Below are 24,438 nucleotides of genomic sequence, written 5' to 3'. Positions count from 1 at the left end.
AACAACATATTAAGATTTTGATGTTAAGTTTAGAATTATTAATATTTAAGATAGTAAGATGGCGATGTTAAGGTGGAAGTTAAAATAAACAAGATAAGATGTAAATATTGTTAAGGTGTAAGTTATAATAACATATTAGGATGTAGATGTTGTTAAGTCTTTATTGTATAATAAATAAAATAAAATGGATATTTTGTTCAGGTGGAAGTTAAAATAAACAAGATGTAGATTTTAAGGTGGAAGTTTAATTAAACAAGAGAAGTTGTAGACGTTGTTAAGGTGGAAGTTATAACAAACAAGATGTTAAGATGTAGATCTTGCTAAATTTTGAATGTATGATAAATAAGATAATAAGATGGAGATAGTGTTAAGGTGAAAGTTAAAAAAAAAAAAAAATCAGATAATAAGATGTAGATGTTGTTATGGTGGAAGTTTAAATAAACAAGATAAGATGTAGATGTTGTTAAGGCGTAGGTTATAATAAACAATATTTGAAGATGTAGATCTCGTGTTTTGAATGTATAATAAATGATATAATAAGATGGAGATGTTGTTAGTGTGAAAGTTATGCCACATATGCGGTCCTCTCCAAGGTTTCTCATAGTCATCATTGTCACTGTCACAGACGTCCCACTGGGGTGAGTTTTTCCTTGCCCTATGTGGGCTCTACCGAGGATGTCGTTGTGGTTTGTGCAGCCCTTTGAGACACTTGTGATTTAGGGCTATATAAATAAACATTGATTGATTGATAAGATAATAAGATGTAGATGTTATGGCAGAAGTTACAATAAAAAAAGATGTAGATGTTAAGGTGGAAATTATAATAAACACAATAATAGAATGAAGTTAGACGTTAAAGTGGACGTTATGAAAATAGGATGTAAATATTTTTAAGGTGGAAGTTATACTAACAAGATAACAGGATGACGTTGGATGAAGTTAAAGTGGAAGTTATAAAAATAATATGGAGATGTTGTTAAAGTGGAAGTCATAACTAACAAGATCAAAGGATGTATATGTTGTTAAGGTTTGAATTTATAATTAAAAAGATAAGATTGAGATGTTAAGGTGGACGTTAAAATAAAAGAGATAATAAGATGTAAATGTTGTTAGGGTAGAAGTTTAATTAAACAAGATAAGATGTAAATATTGTCAAGGTGTAAGTTCTAATAAAAAATATTAGGATGTAGATGTTAAGTTTTTATTGAATAATAAATAATATCTAGCTCCAGCCTATCTTGCCGATTGTATTGTACCGTATGTCCCGGCAAGAAATCTGCGTTCAAAAGACTCCGGCTTATTAGTGATTCCTAGAGCCCAAAAAAAGTCTGCGGGCTATAGAGCGTTTTCCGTTCGGGCTCCAGTACTCTGGAATGCCCTCCCGGTAACAGTTCGAGATGCTACCTCAGTAGAAGCATTTAAGTCTCACCTTAAAACTCATCTGTATACTCTAGCCTTTAAATAGACCTCCTTTTTAGACCAGTTGATCTGCCGCTTCTTTTCTTTCTCCTATGTCCCCCCCTCCCTTGTGGAGGGGGTCCAGTCCGATGACCATGGATGAAGTACTGGCTGTCCAGAGTCGAGACCCAGGATGGATCGCTCGCCTGTATCGGTTGGGGACATCTCTACGCTGCTGATCCGCCTCCGCTTGAGATGGTTTCCTGTGGACGGGACTCTCGCTGCTGTCTTGGATCCGCTTGAACTGAACTCTCGCGGCTGTTTTGGAGCCACTATGGATTGAACTTTCACAGTATCATGTTAGACCCGCTCGACATCCATTGCTTTCGGTCCCCTAGAGGGGGGGGGTTGCCCACATCTGAGGTCCTCTCCAAGGTTTCTCATAGTCAGCATTGTCACTGGCGTCCCACTGGATGTGAATTCTCGCTGCCCACTGGGTGTGAGTTTTCCTTGCCCTTTTGTGGGTTCTTCCGAGGATGTTGTAGTCGTAATGATTTGTGCAGTCCTTTGAGACATTTGTGATTTGGGGCTATATAAATAAACATTGATTGATTGATTGAATATAATAAGATGGACATTTTGTTAAGGTTGAAGTTAAAATAAACAAGATGTAGATGTTATGGTGGAAGTTTAATTAAACAAGATAAGATAAAATGGATGGATGGATGGAAGATGAAGATGTTGTTAAGGTGGAAGTTATAATAATAAGATGGAGCTGAGTTTTTTATGCATCATTAAAATAATAAGATGGAGATATTGTTAAGGTGGAAGTAAAAAAAAAAAATCAGATAATAAGATGTAGATGTTAAGGTGGAAGTTTGATCAAACAAGATAAGACGTAGATGTTGTTAAAGTGGAAGTTACAATAAACAAGATAAGATGTAAATATTGTTAAATTTAAAGTTAAAACAAATAGGATGTAGTTGTTGTTAAGGTGGAAGTCATAATAAATACGACCTAGATGTTGTTAAAATAAAGAGTGGAGTTAAGAGAGTTAAATAGCGTGTTTGTCAGGAAATAGCTCTACATCTGATAGGCGTACTGCTGCTTCCTTATAAGGCGTCAGGTTGCTGACCTCTGTTAATGAATGTCCTGTTGGGAGGCGTCAGGCAACTGTGGGAAACACACACACACACACACACACATACATATGCACAAAAACATACATACACTTTACACATACACTCTCACACACACGCACAGCATTCATTGTTGCTTGATTGCATGCACGTTATTTAAGTGGAAGCCCATTTTAGCCGCAGAGCTAGCGCTAGCATACGAAACGTGCCAAAGAGCCTCAGGGCACACAAAGTGCATCAAGCTGCTGCACGTCTGGCGCATGCATCGATCCGGCTCATATTTCTGCTGCATCAATGGCGTCCTGCGGCAAACATCACTCTCGTGACCACGAGTCTTCGCGCATGTGGGTCAATAGGTCACAATAACGTTTACGTGTGTGTGTGTGCTGTTTAAGTTTCATGTTAATATTAGCCCAAAAATTATCATTTGTCTCTTTTGTCATTATACTAGGATTTTATTGTGTATTTTGAGTGTGCGTGTGTATGATCTTGTATTTGTACCCTTCTTGAGACATCAACAAGGAAAAGTAACATTCATATGAAGACCAGTGACTAAGCTAGTACCGAAGTCATGGTGCCAATACAGTAAAACCATTGCATTTAATAAAGAGCCAAATGCTAGAGTCCGTGAACATTGCTCCAAAGTCAGGATTTTTTTTGTTGATTTAGTGCATGTGCCTCACAATACAAAAGGTCCTGAGTTCAATCCCGGGTTCGGGATCTTTCTGTGTGGAGTTTGCATGTTCAATGCACCTGGGGATAGGTTGATTGTGAAGTGAATTATATTTATATAGCGCTTTTTCTGGCTTCACGGTGGCAGAGGGGTTAGTGCGTCTGCCTCAGAATACGAAGGTCCTGCAGTCCTGGGTTCAAATCCAGGCTCGGGATCTTTCTGTGTGGAGTTTGCATGTTCTCCCCGTGAATGCGTGGGTTCCCTCCGGGTACTCCAGCTTCCTCCCACTTCCAAAGACATGCACCTGGGGATAGGTTGATTGGCAACACTAAATTGGCCCTAGTGTGTGAATGTGAGTGTGAATGTTGTCTGTCTATCTGTGTTGGCCCTGTGATGAGGTAGCGACTTGTCCAGGGTGTACCCCGCCTTCCACCCGATTGTAGCTGAGATAGGCGCCAGTGCCCCCCGCGACCCCAAAAAAGGGAATAAGCGGTAGAAAATGGATGGATGGATGGATAGCGCTTTTTCTCTAGTGACTCAAAGCGCTTTACATAGTGAAACCCAATATCTAATTTTTACATTTAAACCAGTGTGGGTGGCACTGGGAGCAGGTGGGTAAAGTGTCTTGCCCAAGGACACAATGGCAGTGACTAGGATGGCAGAAGTGGGATTCGAACCTGCAACCCTCAAGTTGCTGGCACGGCCGCTCTACCAACCGAGCTATACCACCCCAACACTAAATTGGCCCGAGTGTTTGAATGTGAGTGTGAATGTTGTCTGTCTATCTGTATTGGCCCTCGCGATAAGGTGGCGATTTTTTCAGGGTGTACCCCGCCTTCCGCCCGAACGCAGCTGAGATAGGCCCCAGCAACCCCCGCCACCCCAAAAGGGACAAGCGGTAGAACATGGATGGATGGAATATGCATACAAAAGTAAACATTGACAGGAGCAAAGGCAGCAAGGAATGATTAAAAAAGATGGCAGCTAAAGAAGGACTTGCCTATTCCTCCCCGAAAAAATTCGCCAGGGTGAACAGCTGATTTTACGACTTCCGATCCTGACGTAAGACAACTCGCGTCCCATATGTGACCATAGGATGAACAAGTAATTTACGGCACTAAGACTATAGTGGCCATTAACAGTTAGCTTCTACAGCTAGGTTGCCCAAAGTGCGGCACAGGGGTCATCTGTGGTCCGTGACTCGTTAGTCATCTTAAGCACACAAAAAAAAAAAAAAAAAAAATGTATGTCATTTTCACCCCTGGTGGTGAAATCTATCAAAATTAGGCTGGTCCCAAAAAGGATGGATTTTTCAAATTGACTGTGTGTCGGTTTTAAAAGTGCTCCCCCTCTCGCTAACATATGAAAAAACAAATGCTAGATTCTGTGAACATTGCTCCAAAGTCAGGATTTTTTTGTTGATTTAATGTGCATACAAAAGTAAACATTAACAGGTGCAAAGGCAGCAAGGTATGATAAAACAAGACGGCAGCTAAAGAAGGACTTCCCTATTCCTCCCCGAAAAAACCCGCCAGGGTGAACAGCTGATTTTACGACTTCCGGTGCTGACGTAAGACAACTCGCGTCCCATATGTGGCCATGGGATGAACAAATAAACTACGGTGCTAAGACTATAGTGGCCGTTAACAGTTAGCTTCTACAGCTGGGTTGCCCAAAGTGCGGCACAGGAGTCATCTGTGGTCCGTGACTCGTTAGTCATCGGCCTAAAGCACACTACAAAAAACAAAAAATATATATCTCATTTTCACCCCTGGTGGTGAAATATATCAAAATTAAGCTGGTCCCAAAAAGGAGGGATTTTTCAAATTGACTGTGTGTCAGTTTTAAAAGTGCTCCCCCTCTGGCCAACATATGAAAAAACAAACGCTAGAGTCTGTGAACATTGCTCCAAAGTCAGGATTTTTTGTTGATTCAATGTGCATACAAAAGTAAACATTAACAGGTGTGTATGTACATATTGCATCATTATGCCTCATTTGTAGCTATATTTGCATCCAACCTTTCCCTCCACCCACATTTAATGCCAAACAAACACATACCAATCGACGGATTCAAGTTGCACCAGTGTAAAAAATGCCAAAGTCCCTTGTTTGTTCTGCACATTTTACCGACGATAGCGATGCTACGACAGAGAGGTGTGGATATCCCGCAACACTCAAAGCAGATGCCTTTCCAACGAAATCACAAAGGCGAGTTTTGTTGATGATATTGACTTATGTGCTAATCAGACATATTTGGTCACGGCATGACTGCAAGCTAATCGATGCTAACATGCTATTTAGGCTAGCTGTAACGTACATTTGTAGCTATATTTGCATCCAGCCTTTCCCTCCACCAACATTTAATGCCAAACAAACACATACCAATCGACGAATTTAAGTTGGTTAGAAGGCGATCGCCGAATTCGTCGTCGTTGCCTTTGTTCGTCGTGATGTGACTCAATAGCTTCAGTTTCTTGTTCAATTTCGTTTTTGCTATCTGCCTCCACACTCCAACCATCCGTTTTAATACATGTGTAATCTGTTGAATTGCTTAAACCGCTGAAATCCGAGTCTGAATCCGAGCTAATGTCGCTACATCTTCCTGTTCTATCTTCCATGTTTGTTGGTATTGGCGTCACGCAGTGACATCACAGGAAAATGGACGGGTGGATTTACAGATAGCAAAAATCAGGCACTTTAAAGCCTTTTTTCGGGATATTCCATGTTGGGTAAAAATTTGGACAAAACTTCGAAAAATAAAATAAGCCACTGTGAACTGATTTTTATTGGTTTTAACCCTTCTGAAATTTTGATAATGTTCCCTTTTAAGGATTACGGAGGTCACTGTGCTCTTAGGGACCTTAACTGCTGCAGAATTTATTTTGTAACCTTGGCCAGATCTGTACCTTACAACAATTATGTCTCTTACATACGCATGTAAGAGACATTAAACATGCCTGCTGATCCGCCTCCGCTTGGGATGGTTTCCTGCTGGCTCCGCTGTGAACGGGACTCTCGCTGCTGTATTGGATCCGCTTTGGACTGGACTCTCGCGACTGTGTTGGATCCATTATGGATTGAACTTTCACAGTATCATGTTAGACCCGCTCGACATCCATTGCTTTCCTCCTCTCCAAGGTTCTCATAGTCATCATTGTCACCGACGTCCCACTGGGTGTGAGTTTTCCTTGCCCTTATGTGGGCCTACCGAGGATGTCGTAGTGGTTTGTGCAGCCCTTTGAGACACTAGTGATTTAGGGCTATATAAGTAAACATTGATTGATTGATTGATTGATGTGTATGCCTTTCCTAATTAAGTTCAATCAGTTTTTAATCAAACACAGCCAGACTTTAATGAAGGAGCAGAACCATCTCAAGGAGGATCAGAACTTAGAAGAAAAGGACAGTATGGTGTCACAGAGATGCAGTGTGGAAATGGGAGAAAGTTCACCAAAGTCAACTATCACTGCAGCCCTCCACCAGTCGGGGGTTTATGGCGGAGTGGCCCGACAAAAGCCTCTTCTCAGTGAATTAACTTAAACAAGTTGAAAAACTTATTGGGGTGTTACCATTTAGTGGTCAATTGTACGGAATATGTACTGAACTGTGCAATCTACTAATAAAAGTTTTAATCAATCAAACAAAAAGCCTGCATAGAGTTGGCCAAAAAACAAATGCAGGACTCCCAACCTATCAGAAATAAGATTCTCTGGTCTGTTGATACCAAGATTGAACTTTTTGGGGTTAATTCTAAGCGCTATTTGTGGAGAAAGCCAGGCACTGCTAATCGGCGGCCCAAAACAATTCCAACAGTAAAACGTGGTGGTGGCAGCATCATGCTATGGAGGGGTTTTTTCCGCTGCAGGGTCAGGACGACTGGTTGCAATTTAAGGAAAGATGACTGCAGCCAAGTACAGCGATATCCTGGAAGAAAACCTTTTCCAGAGAGCTCAGAGCCTCAGACTGGGCCGAAGGTTCACCTTCCAACAAAAAAAATGACCCTGAGCACACAAAACAACTCTAACCATTCTTGACTGGCGCAGCCAGAGCCCTGATCTAAACCCAATTGAGCATCCCTGGAAAGACCTGAAAATGGCTGTCCATCCAAGCTGACAGAACTAGAGAGGATCCCCAAATCCAGGTGTGGAAAAACATATTCCCAAGAATAGGGTGCTTCTACTCAATACTGAGCAAAGGGTGTGATATTTCGGTTTTTGTTTTTTAATAAATATACAAACATTTTCTACATTTCTGTTTTTCTCTGTCAAGAAGGGGTGCTGAGTATACATTAATGAGAAATATAATGAACTTTTTTTTATTTTAGCAAATGGCTGTCATGAAGCAAATAGTGGTCGTACCCACTGTATAAAGACTTGATGTCCACAGGGCAGCTGTGGCTACTGATGTAGCTTACCACCACCAGGTGTGAATGAATGATGGGTTCCCACTTCATTGTGAGCGCTTTGAGTACCTAACAATAGAAAAGCGCAATATAAATCTAATCCATTATTATTATTATTATTATTATTATTACAGGTGACCATGCTGGAATCAGCACAGAATAACAATTTAAGGCACGCCGTGGATGGTTCGGAAAATTTAAAAAAGAGGGCCGGCATTCAAGACGCGGTGCGGCATGGCGAGGCTGCCGCGGAAGAGTTTTTAAAGCACTTTCAGGATTTCATCGGCGGAGCGCGATTTGTAAATTATTTTCCTTTTTTGTTTTTAATTGTAACAACATGGTTAAAGGAGTAAAATAGCGTGTTTGTCGGGATATAACTCTACATCTGATGGGCGTACTGCTGCTTCCTTATAAGGCGTCAGTATAAGTATATTTATACAGTATAAGTGTTTTATATATATACAGTATATATGTATATATTAGGGGTGTGGGAAAAAATCAATTCGAATAAGAATAGCGATTCTCACGTTGTGCGATTCAGAATAGATTCTCATTTTTTAAAAATCTTTTTTTTTTTTTTTAATCATTCCAACAAAACAATACACAGCAATACCATAACAATGCAATCCAATTCCAAAACCAAACCTGACCAAGCAACACTCAGAACGGCAATAAACAGAGCAATTGAGAGGAGACACAAACACGACACAGAACAAACCAAAAGTAGTGAAACAAAAATGAATATTATTAACAACAGTATCAATATTAGTTATAATTTCAGCAAGGCAGTGATGGACATTATCATTACACTAGGGAGGTGTTTAGGGCACGTCCAACCGGTAGGAGGCCACAGGGATGACCCAGGACACGTTGGGAAGACTATGTCTCCCAGCTGGCCTGGGAAGAGCTAGACGAAGTGGCTGGGGAGAAGGAAGTCTGGGCTTCCCTGCTTAGGCTGCTTCCCCCGCGACCCGACCTCAGATAAGCAGAAGATGATGGATGGATGATCGGATGGATTTATAAAAAATATATTAAAAAAAACAAAAGTGTCACAGTGGCTTACACTTGCATCGCATCTCATAAGCTTGACAACACATTGTGTCCAATATTTTCACAAAGATAAAATAAGTCATATTTTCGGTTCGTTTAATAGTTAAAACAAATTTACATTATTGCAATCAGTTGATAAAACATTGTCCTTTACAATTATAAAATATTTTTACAAAAATCTACTACTCTGCTTGCATGTCAGCAGACTGGGGTAGATCCTGCTGAAATCCTATGGATTGAATGAATAGAGAATCCTTTTAAATCGGGAAAAAAAATCGTTTTTGAATGGAGAATCGTGTTGAATTGAAAAAAAAAATCTATTTTGAATCTAATCGTGACCCCAAGAATCGATATTGAATCGAATCGTGGGACACACAAAGATTCGCAGCCTTTATATATATATATATATATATATATATATATATATATATATATATATATATATATATATATATATATATATATATATATATATATACACACACACATGTATATTTGTATATACATATACACATATACGTATATACACGGTGGAAGAGGGGTTGGTGAGTCTGCCTCACAATACGAAGGTCCTGAAGTCCTGGGTTCAATCCCAGGCTCGGGATCTTTCTGTGTGGAGTTTGCATGTTCTCCCCGTGAATGCGTGGGTTCCCTCCGGGTACTCCAGCTTCCTCCCACTTCCAAAGACATGCACCTGGGGATAGGTTGATTGGCAACACTAAATTGGCCCTAGTGTGTGAATGTGAGTGTGAATGTTGTCTGTCTATCTGTGTTGGCCCTGCAATGAGGTGGCGACTGGTCCAGGGTGTACCCTGCCTTCCGCCCGATTGTAGCTGAGATAGGCGCCAGCGGCCCCGCCACCCCAAAAGGGAATAATCGTTAGAAAATGGATGGATGGATGGATATACACATACACATACGTATATACAGTAGAATTATACACATATTATATATATACATATATATATATATATACACACGTATATACACATATATATACGTATATTCACATATATATACACACATGTGTATATTTGTATATACATATATACACATATGTATATTTGTATATACATATACACATATATATACGTATATACGCATATACACACATATAGATATATACATATGTATATACATACATACATATACATACACATACGTATATATACACAATTACACAAATGTATATATACATACTGTATATACACACACACGTATATATACCTATACATGCAAACGCACGCACACACACACACACACACACACACACACACACACACACACACACACACACACACACACACACACACACACACACACACACACACACACACACACACACACAATAGTGTCTTCCATTCGGGCTCCAGTACTCTGGAATGCCCTTCGGGTAACAGTTCAAGATGCTACCTCAGTAGAAGCATCTAAGTCTCACCTTAAAACTCATTAGTATACTCTAGCCTTTAAATAGACTCCCTTTTTAGGCCAGTTGATCTGCCGTTTCTTTTCTTTTTCTCCTCTGTCCCACTGGAGGGGTCCGGTCCGGTGGCCATGGATGAGGTGCTAGCTGTCCTGAGTAGGGACCCAGGATGGACGGCTCGCCTGTGTATCGGTTGGAGACATCCCTGCGCTGCTGATCCGCCTCTGCTTGTGGTGGTTTCCTGCTGGCTCCACTGTGGACGGGACTCTCTCTAATGTGATGGATTCACTTTGGACTGGACTCTCACAGTTGTGTTGGATCCACTATAGATTGAACTTTCACAGTATCATGTTAGACCCGCTCGACATCCATTGCTTTCGGTTCCCCTGGGGGGGGTTTGCCAATATATGCGGTCCTCTCAAAGGTTTCTCATAGTCATCATTGTCACCGACGTCCCACTGGGTGTGAGTTTTCCTTGCCCTTATGTGTGCTCTACCGAGAATGTCGTTTTGGTTTGTGTTGTGGTTTGTACAGCCCTTTGAGACACTAGTGATTTAGGGCGATATAAATAACCATTGATTAAAAGGGTGTTGTTTTTACTGAAATAGGGACTTTTATCGATGACTGTTTACGTTGTGTCTTATGGAAAACAATGCTTCATTATATAAACTGTTCGCTTTAAGAACCATGTTCGAAAAACAATTAAGTTCATAAATCGAGGTTGCGCTATATTTGGTATAATATTTTTAATACAACTTTTTCAAAATGGGTTACAGGTTAGAAAATCTCCACACCGCGGTCCGTTCCTCCCATGTTTTGTCCTCCATTGGCATTAAGTGAGGGAACTCCAGCAGATTAAGATGCCCAGCAAATAGCGAGGCCAGGAGTAGGAGCAGCAGCGCAGGGGCCCCTTGACATACAAAACGTTTTGGTTGGAGAGTAAAACTACCGAGGGTTGAAAAAAATTTGCCGACTTGTTCATTCATCTCATGTCTGTAACTTTTCCTCTGCACGCTGGACTCTGGAGCCTACGTTAGCTGTCATCTATCTATGTGTGTGTGTATATATTACATACACATATATATATATATATATATATATATATATATATATATATATATATACATCCATCCATTTTCTACCGCTTATTCCCTTTTGGGGTCGCTGGCGCCTATCTCAGCTACAATCGGGCGGAAGGCAGGGTACACCCTGGACAAGTCGCCACCTCATCGCAGGGCCAACACAGATTGACAGACAACATTCACACTCACATTCACACACTAGGGCCAATTTAGTGTTGCCAATCAACCTATCCCCAGGTGCATGTCTTTGGAAGTGGGAGGAAGCCGGAGTACCCGGAGGGAACCCACGCATTCATGGGGAGAACATGCAAACTCCACACAGAAAGATCCCGAGCCTGGATTTGAACCCAGGACTGCATATATATATATATGTGTGTATATGTATATATATATATATATATATATATATATATATATATATATATATATATATATATATATATATGTATATATATGTGTGTATATATATATGTATATATATATATGTATATATATATACACATATATATGTGTATATATATATACACATATATATGTGTATATATATATACATATATATATACATATATATATATACACATATATATATATATATATACATATATATATACATATACATATACATATATATATACACACATATACACACATATATACATACACATATATATATACATATACACACACATACACATATACATATATATATATATATATATATATATACTAAGAAATATTACATTACACACCTACTCAGTGGCCTAGTGGTTAGAGTGTCCGCCCTGAGATCGGTAGGTTGTGAGTTCAAACGGAGTCATACCAAAGACTATAAAAATGGGACCCATTAGCTCCCTGCTTGGCACTCAGCATCGAGGGTTGGAATTGGGGGTTAAATAACCAAAAATTATTCCAGGGCGCGGCACCGCTGCTCCCCACTGTTCTCCTCATCTCCCAGGGGGTGAACAAGGGGATGGGTCAGAGGACAGATTTCACCGCACTTAGTGTGTGTGACAATCATTGGTACTAATATATATATATCCATCCATCCATCCATCCATCATCTTCCGCTTATCCGAGGTCGGGTCGCGGGGGCAGCAGCCTAAGCAGGGAAGCCCAGACTTCCCTATCTCCAGCCACTTCGTCTAGCTCTTCCCGGGGGATCCCGAGGCGTTCCCAGGCCAGCCGGGAGACATAGTCTTTCCAACGTGTCCTGGGTCTTCCCCGTGGCCTCCTACCAGCTGGACGTGCCCTAAACACATCCCTAGGGAGGCGTTCGGGTGGCATCCTGGCCAGATGCCCGAACCACCTCATCTGGCTCCTCTCGATGTGGAGGAGCAGCGGCTTTACGTTGAGCTCCTCCCGGATGGCGGAGCTTCTCACCCTATCTCTAAGGGAGAGCCCCGCCACCCGGCGGAGGAAACTCATTTCGGCCGCTTGTACCCGTGATCTTATCCTTTCGGTCATGACCCAAAGCTCATGACCATAGGTGAGGATGGGAACGTAGATCGACCGGTAAATTGAGAGCTTTGCCTTCCGGCTCAGCTCCTTCTTCACCACAACGGATCGATACAACGTCCGCATTACTGAAGACGCCGCACCGATCCGCCTGTCGATCTCACGATCCACTCTTCCCCCACTCGTGAACAAGACTCCTAGGTACTTGAACTCCTCCACTTGGGGCAGGGTCTCCTCCCCAACCCGGAGATGGCACTCCACCCTTTTCCGGGCGAGAACCATGGACTCGGACTTGGAGGTGCTGATTCTCATTCCGGTCGCTTCACACTCGGCTGCGAACCCATCCAGTGAGAGCTGAAGATCCCGGCCAGATGAAGCCATCAGGACTACATCATCTGCAAAAAGCAGAGACCTAATCCCGTGGCCACCAAACCGGAACCCCTCAACGCCTTGACTGCGCCTAGAAATTCTGTCCATAAAAGTTATGAACAGAATCGGTGATAAAGGACAGCCTTGGCGGAGTCCAACCTTCACTGGAAACGTGTCCGACTTACTGCCAGCAATGCGGACCAAGCTCTGACACTGATCTGGTCCGATGGCAGTGAAGTCTCATTGAATTGCTACAGTGAATTACAGAACTAACAATATATATATATATATATATATATATATATATATATCAATCAATCAATCAATCAATGTTTACTTATATAGCCCTAAATCACTAGTGTCTCAAAGGGCTGCACAAACCACCACGACATCCTCGGTAGGCCCACATAAGGGCAAGGAAAACTCACACCCAGTGGGACATCGGTGACAATAATGATCCAGTGGGACGTCTGTGACAATAATGATTATGAGAACCTTAGAGAGGAGGAAAGCAATGGATGTCGAGCGGGTCTAACATGATACTGTGAAAGTTCAATCCACAATGGATCCAACACAGTCGCGAGAGTCCAGTCCAAAGCGGGTCCAACTCAGCAGCGAGAGTCCCGTTCACAGCGGAGCCAGCAGGAAACCATCCCAAGCGGAGGCGGCTCAGCAGCGCAGAGATGTCGAGGCGGATCAGCAGCGCAGAGATGTCCCCAGCCGATACACAGGCAAGCAGTACATGGCCACCGGATCGGACCGGACCCCCTCCACCGGGGAGAGTGGGACATAGAAGAAAAAGAAAAGAAACAGCAGATCAACTGGTCTAAAAAGGGAGTCTATTTAAAGGCTACAGTATACAAATGAGTTTTAAGGTGAGACTTAAATGCTTCTACTGAGGTGGCATCTCGAACTGTTACCGGGAGGGCATTCCAGAGTACTGGAGCCCGAACAGAAAACGCTCTATAGCCCGCAGACTTTTTTTGGGCTTTGGGAATCACTAACAAGCCGGAGTCCTTTGAACGCAGATTTCTTGCCGGGACATATGGTACAATACAATCGGCAAGATAGGATGGAGCTAGACCGTGTAGTATTTTATACGTAAGTAGTAAAACCTTAAAGTCACATCTTAAGTGCACAGGAAGCCAGTGCAGGTGAGCCAGTACAGGCGTAATGTGATCAAACTTTCTTGTTCTTGTCAAAAGTCTAGCAGCCGCATTTTGTACCAACTGTAATCTTTTAATGCTAGACATGGGGAGACCCGAAAATAATACGTTACAGTAGTCGAGGCGAGACGTAACAAACGCATGGATAATGATCTCAGCGTCTTTAGTGGACAGAATGGAGCGAATTTTAGCGATATTACGGAGATGAAAGAAGGCCGTTTTAGTAACGCTTTTAATGTGTGCCTCAAAGGAGAGAGTTGGGTCGAAGATAATACCCAGATTCTTTACCGTGTCGCCTTGTTTAATTGTTTGGTTGTCAAATGTTAGAGTTGTATTATTAAATAGAGTTCGGTGTCTAGCAGGACCGATAATCAGCATTTCCGTTTTTTTGGCGTTGAGTTGGCGTTGAGTTGCAAAAAGTTAGCGGACATCCATTGTTTAATTTCATTAAGACACGCCTCCAGCTGACTACAATATATACAATACAATATATATATATATATATATATATATATATATACGTACAATGGAAGGTGCTTTTCAAACAATTTACCTATTTCATTTAAAAAAGTTTCATTATAATTATTCCATCCATTCATTTTTCTACCGTATGTCCCTTTTTGGGGTTGCGGGGGGTCGCTGAAGCCTATCTCAGCTGCATTCGGGCGGTAGGTGGAATACACCCTGGACAAGTCGCCACTTCATTGCAGCATTCTAATTATTATACCAAGTAATACATTGGCAATATCTGTTTGAATCGAAAATAGATTTCGAATCTAATCGTCACACCAGAAATTGCAATCGGATCGGATGGAATCGTTAGGCGCCAAAAGATTCACATCCCTAGTGTTTTTTTGTTAGTTTTTTCATAAAGAAATACAATCATGTGTGCTTATGGACTGTATCCCTGCAGACTGTATTGATCTATATTGATATGTAATGTATATATTGTGTTTTTTATGTTGTTTTAATAATTTGAAAAAAACAATTAAAAAAAAATATATATATATATATTTTTTTTTTTTCTTGTGCGGCCCGGTACCAATCGGTCCGCGGCCCGGTGGTTGGGGACCACTTCTATAGAGAGCCTGCTGACCCACATCATCTCTGTCTGGACTGGAGCCTGCAATGTCCCAGACTGTAAGTCTCTCCAGAGAGTGGTGAGGACGGCGGAAAAGATCATCAGGCCTCCTCTTCCTCCTATCCAGGAGATCGCAAAAAGCCGCTGCCTGACCAGGGCACAGAAAACCTGCAAAGACTCCTCCCACCCCCACCAAGGACTGTTTTCACTGCTGGACTCTAGAAAGCGGTTCCGCAGCCTCCGAAGCGGAACCTCTAGGTTCTGTAACAGCTTCTTCCGTCAGGCCGTAAAACTCTTGAACGCATCATAATTAAATTATCACTTCAACTCCCCCCAAAATGGATTTACTCGCTGGGGTAAAAAAGACAATATAACATACATCCATAACGTGTATGCATGTGAAAAAGTGCAATATATTTATATGTACAGTAATCTATTTATATATATTTATATTTATTCATTTATTTTGTATATATATTTATGTATTATTTATATATATTTATTTAATTATATATACATCTTATTGTTTTTTTTCTCCTGCACTACCATGAGCTTATGTAACGAAATTTCGTTCTTATCTGTGCTGTAAAGTTCAAATTTGAATGACAATAAAAAGGAAATCTAAGTCTATTTTCTACCGCTTGTCCCTTTTGGGGTGGCAGGGGGTGCTGCAGCCTATCTCAGCTGCATTCGGGCGGAGGGCGGGGTACACCCTGGACAAGTCGCCACCCCATCGCCTATATGATAAAAAACTTCTTAAAATATGCATTTTTTTGTGTCTTGAGGACAGTATGTGCAGCCTCTTTTCCGTTGTAGATGCACTTTGGACTGCTTTAAAAAGTGTCAATAAAAAGTGGTGCATGATGACATGACAGTAAATGAGGGTTTCCATGGTGATGCCCTATATAGTACACGCAAAATCCTCAATTAAATCAAGTGGTCTGCACCACTTTTCAATTGTACCAACAGTCTTAGTAGATCACACACAACCAACACACTAATAGTACACACTATTATATAGATTGCACGTGCTGTTTAGCGCGATGTATTTGGATCTTAGTAAATCAGGCCACCCATTGAGACCCGGTCTACTCGGAAGTGGGGCAACGAGCACTGACCTCTGCTTTCGTTCTGGATGTCGGCGAGGATCTGGGTGTAGTTGACGAAGGGCTTGTTCTCCTCGAAGATGCTGTCCACCAGCGTGATGTTGATGCGGTTCAGCTCGGTGAAGAGGCCCTCCACGGCGAAGTAGCACGGTCGGTCGTCCACTTTGTTGTCGTTGAACATGAGCATGACGTGGTCTCGCCAGCCGAAGTGCTCGCAGATGCGCAGGGCAAACTTGCCCAGCTTCCTGTGGGTGGGGCCCGTGTTGGTGATGGACGGGTACACGCCACCGTAGAAGGCCACGGCCGGCGCCCCTGCCGTCACCATGGGGACGTCCCAGTGGGTGGTGAAGAGGCCCACGGGGGAGGAAGCGTAGGAGCAGCCCGGCCCGATGAAGGCCCACGGGTCATAGGCCAGCTTGAGGTCCACTGCCATGAGAGGTGCGATGGACTCCGAGCAGATGCCGTTCTTGTCCTCGCTGTTCTTAAAGACGTAGTCCAGGTGGAGACCGGGGAGCAGGGCGGGGTTGGCGTTGACCGTCCGGACCGCCCGGTCCAGGGCGGGCCCCACGCGTGGCCACGCCCACGGGTAGTGCGTGCTGCTCTCCGGCAGGATGACAGCCAACGTGACGTTATGTGGCTCACCTGCCACCCGCAGAGCGAGCAGCGCCTGGATCAGCAGCGGCAGAGCAGCCTCGCCGCGCGACACCATCCTCGGCCCGCCTGCTGCTCCAAACATGGCGGCGCTGAGTGATGACACACAAGGTTTCGTGTGAATTATTGCAATGATTGTAATTGTCTGGACATATTCCTATGGCGTCAGTGACCTTTGACATTGTGACACTCACTAATGAGGCAAAGAAAGGGTAATTGGTCCGCTTTTCATTAGCAAAACTATTTAGCTGCTCAGAGGTCAATTCATTCCCACAACATGAATATCAGTCATGCGGCCAGTACACACACACACACACACACACACACACACACACACACACACACACACACACACACACACACACACACACACACACGCACACGCACACGCACACGCACACGCACACGCACACGCACACGCACACGCGCACACGCACACGCACACGCACACGCACACGCACACGCACACGCACACGCACACGCACACGCACACGCACACGCACCATAATCAAAAACACAAGTCAGAGATCCTCTATATCAGTGGTCCCCAACCTTTTTGTAGCTGCAGACCGGTAAACGCTTGATAATTTGTCCCGCGGCCTGGCGGGGGGGGAGGATTATTTTTTTGCCATGAAAAAGGGAGGTTTTTTGGGTTGGTGCCATAATTGTAAGTGCATCTTGTGTTTTTATGTTAATTTAATAAAATAAAAAAATTCATTAAAAAAAATATTTTTTTTTTTAAATAAATACATAACTCGGCTTCACGGTTCAAATCCAGGCTCGGGATCTTTCTGTGTGGAGTTTGCATGTTCTCCCCGTGAATGCGTGGGTTCCCTCCAGGTACTCCGGCTTCCTCCCACTTCCAAAGACATGCACCTGGGGATAGGTTGATTGGCAACACTAAATTGGCCCTAGTGTGTGAATGTGAGTGTGAATGTTGTCTATCTGTGTTGGCCCTGCGATGAGGAAGCGACTTGTCCAGGGTGTACCCCGCCTTCCGCCCGATTGTAGCTGAGATAGGCGCCAGCGCCCCCCGCGACCCCAAAAGGGAATAAGCGGTAGAAAATGGATGAATGGGAAATAAATAACTCTTCTGCGGCCCGGTGGTTGGGGACCACTGATCTATATGACGGGAGCACACGCACGTGCACACGCACACACACACACACACACATACACATACACACTAATCAAAAACACAAGTCAGAGATCCTCTATGTGACATGAGCACTCTGTCTTGTTTAAGGATCAACACCATAGGTTTACCAAAATTTTCACACGGAGGGCCACACTGAAAAATTTAAAAATGCTGCGCCCATTTTGATATTTTTCGTTTTCAAAACCAATACAAAGTATAGATTTTTCTTACGTTTGGTCCTGGGAGCCCAGAGAGTGTCATAAAAATGTTAAAATAAGTCATGTACATGACTTAATTTTACATATATTCTGTATATATATATATATACACACACACACACATACATATATATATATATATATATATATATATATATATATATATACACACATTAAATATATTTGCACACTAGGCCCCAGTGTGTGAATGTGTGTGTGAATGTTGTCTGTCTATCTGTGTTGGCCCTCCGCTGAGTGGCGACTTGTTCAGGTTGTACCCCGCCTTCTGCCCGATTGTAGCTGAGATAGGCACCAGCGCCCCCAAAGGGAATAAGCGGTAGAAAATGGATGGATGGATATATACAAATATATATATACATATATAAATACACGTATGTGTATATACAAATATATACTGTTCAGTAAATGAGTTTTCCATGGTGATGCCAGATATAGTACCTAAAAAATAAAAACCTTAATTAAATCAGGCATTCTGCACAACTTTTCAATTGTACCAACAGTCTTAGTAGATCACACACAACAAGCCCACTAATAGTACACACTCTTATATATATTAAATTGTTTCGGTTATTTCTTTAGTTAGTTTTATGCCATTTTTGTCAAAGAAACGTTGTATGGCAATCACGCAAAATATGCAATTATCTCCCCAACAAAAAACATTGTCAAAGTTGAATATTTGATGTAAAGTAATCAAAGCCTTGAATGGGTCAATAATTGATTTTGATTCATTATTATTTTTGGACAGTTTTTAACCTTCGTCTTGTGTTAGGGTCGGCACCGACCCGTTTTAGTTTTTAAATGCATAAAAACACCACATACATTTATTTTTTTGCATCAACGCTTTTTGACTTTGTCGGGAACCTCTTTGTCAACCAAATAAAACATTTTAATTTTTTTTCACTAAATTATAAAATGCTCTGGTAGAAATTATGCCCTTGGTGTTGTTAGGGTCGGTTTCGACCCGGTTATAAAAATAAGATGATAAAGCAATGATAAGAGCCAAAACTGAACACACTGACAGCCAGCTCCTCTCCCAATCATGTGAACTTTAGTGGATTCTCATTTTACCTTGTTATCCTGTACAAAAACAATCAAAAGACGGACACTAAAAGTGTCACTTTTTGCCACTCTGATTTTGTTTTTTTATTAGTTTTGGAACTAGTAATCTATTTCTCTTGGTTTCATTTGCGTGATTGGTTGTTTGTTTGATGTTGGATTTCTGTTGCTGAAAAAAATACTTTTTAGCCTTTTTCTTGAAGTAAATATAAATGGGTCAAAATTGACCCGTAACACCATAGATGTTACTATAGTTAAAATTCTTAAAATGAAAAAATAAACAAAACACATTTATTTAAGAGATGTGTTCAAATACCCGTTAGTAATAGTTAGGTAACACAACAACCTTTTTTTATTTATATGATTCTCTTGAAGTTCGTTTTACCATTTAAAAAAATTGAAATCGAGGGGTATACTGACAAAATAAGGCCCAATGGCCCAAACCAAAAATACTAAAACCAATATTTTCAAGGATAAGGAAGCCTAACAAGGTAACCAAGAGATGAGAAACAAATTGGATGATAGATAATTGTTTTTAGTGTATTTTACAGCTGATTTAAAACATGGGTCAAAACAGACCCGTTAACATAAGAGATGGTAACAGAAAGCTAACACAAGAGGAAGGTTAAAGAAAAAACAGCCTGCATGGCAGCTTTGTGATATTGGAATCAACATTGCCACTTTTTCTTGTTATATTTCACCTATTCACTCTTTTATTCCACTTTTTTATGTTTTTATTTTTAAATTCTATTTTTAGAATGAGCCGCGGGCCGTTAAAGTTTTAGCTGCGGGGTGCAAAAGGTCCCCGGGCGGCACTTTGGACACCCCTGATCCACTCCGAAGACATTAGTCAAAGATGATTTGTATTTGTGATATTAATAATGTTGCTCATGGGTAAAGTTTGCATTGCTAAAACAATATCAATACGTCACAATAACGTTAAGTGAATAAAAATCACAAACTTGATCTTACCTTAGGTTTTCTTCATTGAGTCACTTTTGGCCCCTGTCAGCACGCTAACAGCAAATCCCGCCAAAGAATTGTCTCAAACGGTCCCTCAGTTGCATCCAACAGTTTTTTGTTTGTTTTTTTCAATAAGAAAGAAAAAGAGGTGAAAAGTCACTTTTTACTGCTCAATCTTCAAGTATTTTTTGTTGTTGCGAGTTGTTTGAGTGGAGATAAATTAATTCCATGTGTGTCCAACTCTGGCATCAATCTCTTGCAAAAAAAAAATAAATAAAAAATGTAAAAAATTCCAAAAATGTCCAAGATGTACCAGGATGAGCTTTGTCTAATGGTTGGTCACCACAGGTATAGATGAACAGATGAATGACTACATGAATGGATAAATGAAATAAAGCTTCTCACCTCCCTTCACTGTCCTGCTATTGTGTCCTGACTGTGTGGAGTGTGTGTGTGCGTGAGGGTGTGTGTGCTCCTGGGCGGCACTTTACTCAGGGGGAGGAAATGAGAGGCTGAGGGAGGAGAGAAAATTAGGAATGACAGGAAATGAGCTTCTTTTCACTCCAATACATTGTGCATATTATTATTAAATTGATATCTTTGTCTTCATACCTCGCCATTAATTACACACCTGGACGATTACAAATTAATAATTTAATTAGTGTTGTATCGTATTAAGAAGAAGCAATACTTAGTTAGTTTGAACCTCTAATTCTGTTAAAGTCGACTTTTATTGTTAAGTGACAATATTTTATTTATATTTGATACTCCTGTGCACTTAGGATGTGACTTTAAGGTTTTACTACTTACGTATAAAATACTACACGGTCTAGCTCCATCCTATCTTGCCGATTGTATTGTACCATATGTCCCGGCAAGAAATCTGCGTTCAAAGGACTCCGGCTTATTAGTGATTCCCAAAGCCCAAAAAAAGTCTGCGGGCCATAGAGCTTTTTCATTTCGGGCTCCAGTACTCTGGAATCCCCTTCCGGTAACAGTTCGAGATGCCACCACATTAGAAGCGTTTAAGTCTCACCTTAAAACTCATTTGTATACTCTAGCCTTTAAATAGACTCCCTTTTTAGACCAGTTGATCTGCCGTTTCTTTTCTTTTTCTCCTATGTCCCACTCTCCCTTGTGGAGGGGGTCCGGTCCGATCCGGTGGCCATGTACTGCTTGCCTGTGTATCGGCTGGGGACATCTCTGCGCTGCTGATCCGCCTCCGCTTGGGATGGTTTCCTGCTGGCTCCGCTGTGAACGGGACTCTCGAGACTGTGTTGGATCCATTATGGATTGAACTTTCACAGTATTATGTTAGACCCGCTCGACATCCATTGCTTTCCTCCTCTCCAAGGTTCTCATAGTCATTATTGTCACCGATGTCCCACTGGGTGTGAGTTTTCCTTGCCCTTATGTGGGCCTACCGAGGATGTCGTAGTGGTTTGTGCAGCCCTTTGAGACACTAGTGATTTAGGGCTATATAAGTAAACATTGATTGATTGACTTTTTTACCAGCACTTTGATAAGGTGGCGACTTGTCCATGGTGTACACCGCCTTCCGCCCGATTGTAGCTGAGATAGGCACCAGCACCCCCTACGACACCAAAGGGAATAAGCGGTTGAAAATGGATGGATGGATGGATGGACTTTTTTACCAGTATCATTTCCAAATGAGCCTCGTCTCTCCTCGTTACTTTCCGTGTTCTTTCGGCAGCCAATGGCTGTAAGGTATACGATTCCGCGCGCCAATCAGTGCCAAGAAGAAGGCGGAAGTAATGATTGGCACTGAATTTAGTTTGAGGCGCCAATATAAACACGAAGTTACGAATACATTTTTGTAATTAAAATACATTAGTTTAGTTTTAACCAACTGAGTATTCGTCAACTGGTTGTTACGCATTCACAGCAAACTCGTTGTGCTCTCCGACAGGCTACCCGGGAGTTAAGTGACAAGTTGTTTTAAAATTTGTTGTGGAGAAGTCAGCTTGTTAGGAATCAAAAAGAATGAAAACAAAGCGACTCCATAAACGGAAAACAAGAGTGAATAATACATGGAGCACTTTCCCTCGTATTTCTCCCCCGACAGCTTCAACGCGCTCACTTCCTGTTGTACCACACACGTCACGTGGCAACTGGTCACATGACATGTATGACATCATCTTTTAAACATAATGTCAGGACACAGCGTCCAAAGGTTACAAAAGGTGTCAAATGATGCGTCTGGTGCCGCCTCTCTGCGGGTCGCCGCCGCCCCGCCGCTGCTCGCTGGTCAATTATTTAACGGCTTAGCTTCGCATATAAATATTTATATCACCATCCCTTGTACTCATTGACTGTCTTTTCAATTAGAAATGAAGTGTTTGTTATCATCAGGGGCGGAGCTTGATGGAGAAGAAGAACATGCATTTAAATGGGCGTGGCCTAAGACGCTTGGGAAAACCTGAGAAAAGGACGCTAGTTAAGGAGCGTCACCTAGTGGTGACCTACACTACACTACACCTACACTCACTTTCAAAACGCTTGCTATTCTGTTCGGCACGGTTGCATTATTCCAGTGTTTTTCAACCTTTTTTCAGCCAATTCATATTTTTTTCATTGAAAAAATGCTGAGGCACACTACTAACAGAAAACATAAAAAAAAAATTAAACTCAGTAGCCGATATCGACGGTAAAAAGTCGTTCTCGCAATTGTTGGATATGAATTCAAACCATAACCAAGCATGCATTAATATAGCTCTTGTCTCAAAGTAGGTGTACTGTCACAACCTGTCACATCACACCATGACTTATTTAGATTTTTTTGGGTGTCTTCCTGTGTGCAGTGTTTTAGTTCTTGTCTTGTGCTCCGAATTTTGTTGTTGATTGTCATGTCATGTATGGATGTACTTTGTGGACGCTGTCTGCTGCTCCACACACTGCAAGTTTTTGCTGTCGTCCAGCATTCTGTTTTTGTTTACTTTGCAGCCAGTTCAGTTTTAGTTTCACTTTGCATAGCCATCCCTAGGCTTCAATGCCTTTTGTTTATTTTTGGTTTAGGCATTAGATAATGGGCTTCACGGTGGCAGAGGGGTTAGTGCGTCTGCCTCACAATACGAAGGTCCTGCAGTCCTAGGTTCAAATCCAGGCTCGGGATCTTTCTGTGTGGAGTTTGCATGTTCTCCCCGTGAATGCGTGGGTTCCCTCCGGGTACTCCGGCTTCCTCCCACTTCCAAAGACATGCACCTGGGGATAGGTTGATTGGCAACACTAAATTGGCCCTAGTGTGTGAATGTGAGTGTGAATGTTGTCTGTCTATCTGTGTTGGCCCTGCGATGAGATGGCGACTTGTCCAGGGTGTACCCCGCCTTCCGCCCGATTGTAGCTGAGACAGGCGCCAGCGCCCCCCGCGACCCCAAAAAGGGAATAAGCGGTAGAAAATGGATGAATACCTTTTTACATGCACGCTGCCTCCCGCTGTCTGCATATTGTGATCATGACATCTACAAAGCAATTAGCTACCTGCTACTACTTACTGATATGGAAGATTATTACACGGTTACTCTGCCGCGCTCTACACAGCACAGACACTCAACAACGGCACATTATTTGCGGATTATAATTACTGGTTTGCAAAAACAATTTTTAACCCATCATCTCCCATGGCACACCTGACTGTATCTCACTGCACACCAGTGTGCCGCGGCACAGTGGTTGAAAAACACTGCATTATTCCATCCATTTTCTACCACTTGTCCCTCTCGGGGTCGCACGGGGGGCTGGAGCCTATCCCAGCTGCACTCGGGAGGAGTGAATTGATATACTTTTGGCGGACGGCGAATTGATTTACGTGGACTTAAACAAGTTGAAAAACTTATTGGGGTGTTACCATTTAGTGGTCAATTGTACGGAATATGTACTAAACTGTGCAATCTACTAATAAAAGTATCAATCAATCAATCAAAGGCCGGGTACATCCCGGACAAATCGCCAACACATGTAGACGGACAACTGCTATTGGCAAAACTACACAAAACGTTTTGACTCACGCCCAACGATTCACAAGTAA

At 42.0% G+C, this 24,438-nt stretch overlaps 1 protein-coding gene across 1 annotated transcript in view; it reads right to left on the bottom strand.

Moving 5' to 3' along the window:
* npr1b (natriuretic peptide receptor 1b) overlaps positions 1-21,479 on the bottom strand; it is a 69,151-nt gene extending 47,672 nt beyond the window's left edge. Inside the window, exons 1-2 of the mRNA XM_061881797.1 lie at positions 20,403-21,479; positions 16,359-17,089 (exon numbers count right to left, since the gene is read on the bottom strand). Of these exons, the coding sequence (XP_061737781.1) occupies positions 16,359-17,082 (724 nt within the window). The 5' untranslated portion in view covers positions 17,083-17,089; positions 20,403-21,479. The remainder of the gene's footprint in view (positions 1-16,358; positions 17,090-20,402) is intronic.
* Between the last annotated feature and the right edge of the window lie 2,959 nt (positions 21,480-24,438).

This window comes from Nerophis ophidion, linkage group LG21 (genome assembly GCF_033978795.1).
Source record: "Nerophis ophidion isolate RoL-2023_Sa linkage group LG21, RoL_Noph_v1.0, whole genome shotgun sequence".
Classification (NCBI taxonomy): domain Eukaryota; kingdom Metazoa; phylum Chordata; class Actinopteri; order Syngnathiformes; family Syngnathidae; genus Nerophis; species Nerophis ophidion.
Note: the sequence above shows the minus strand (reverse complement) of the source record. Positions and strands in the feature narration are given on the sequence as shown.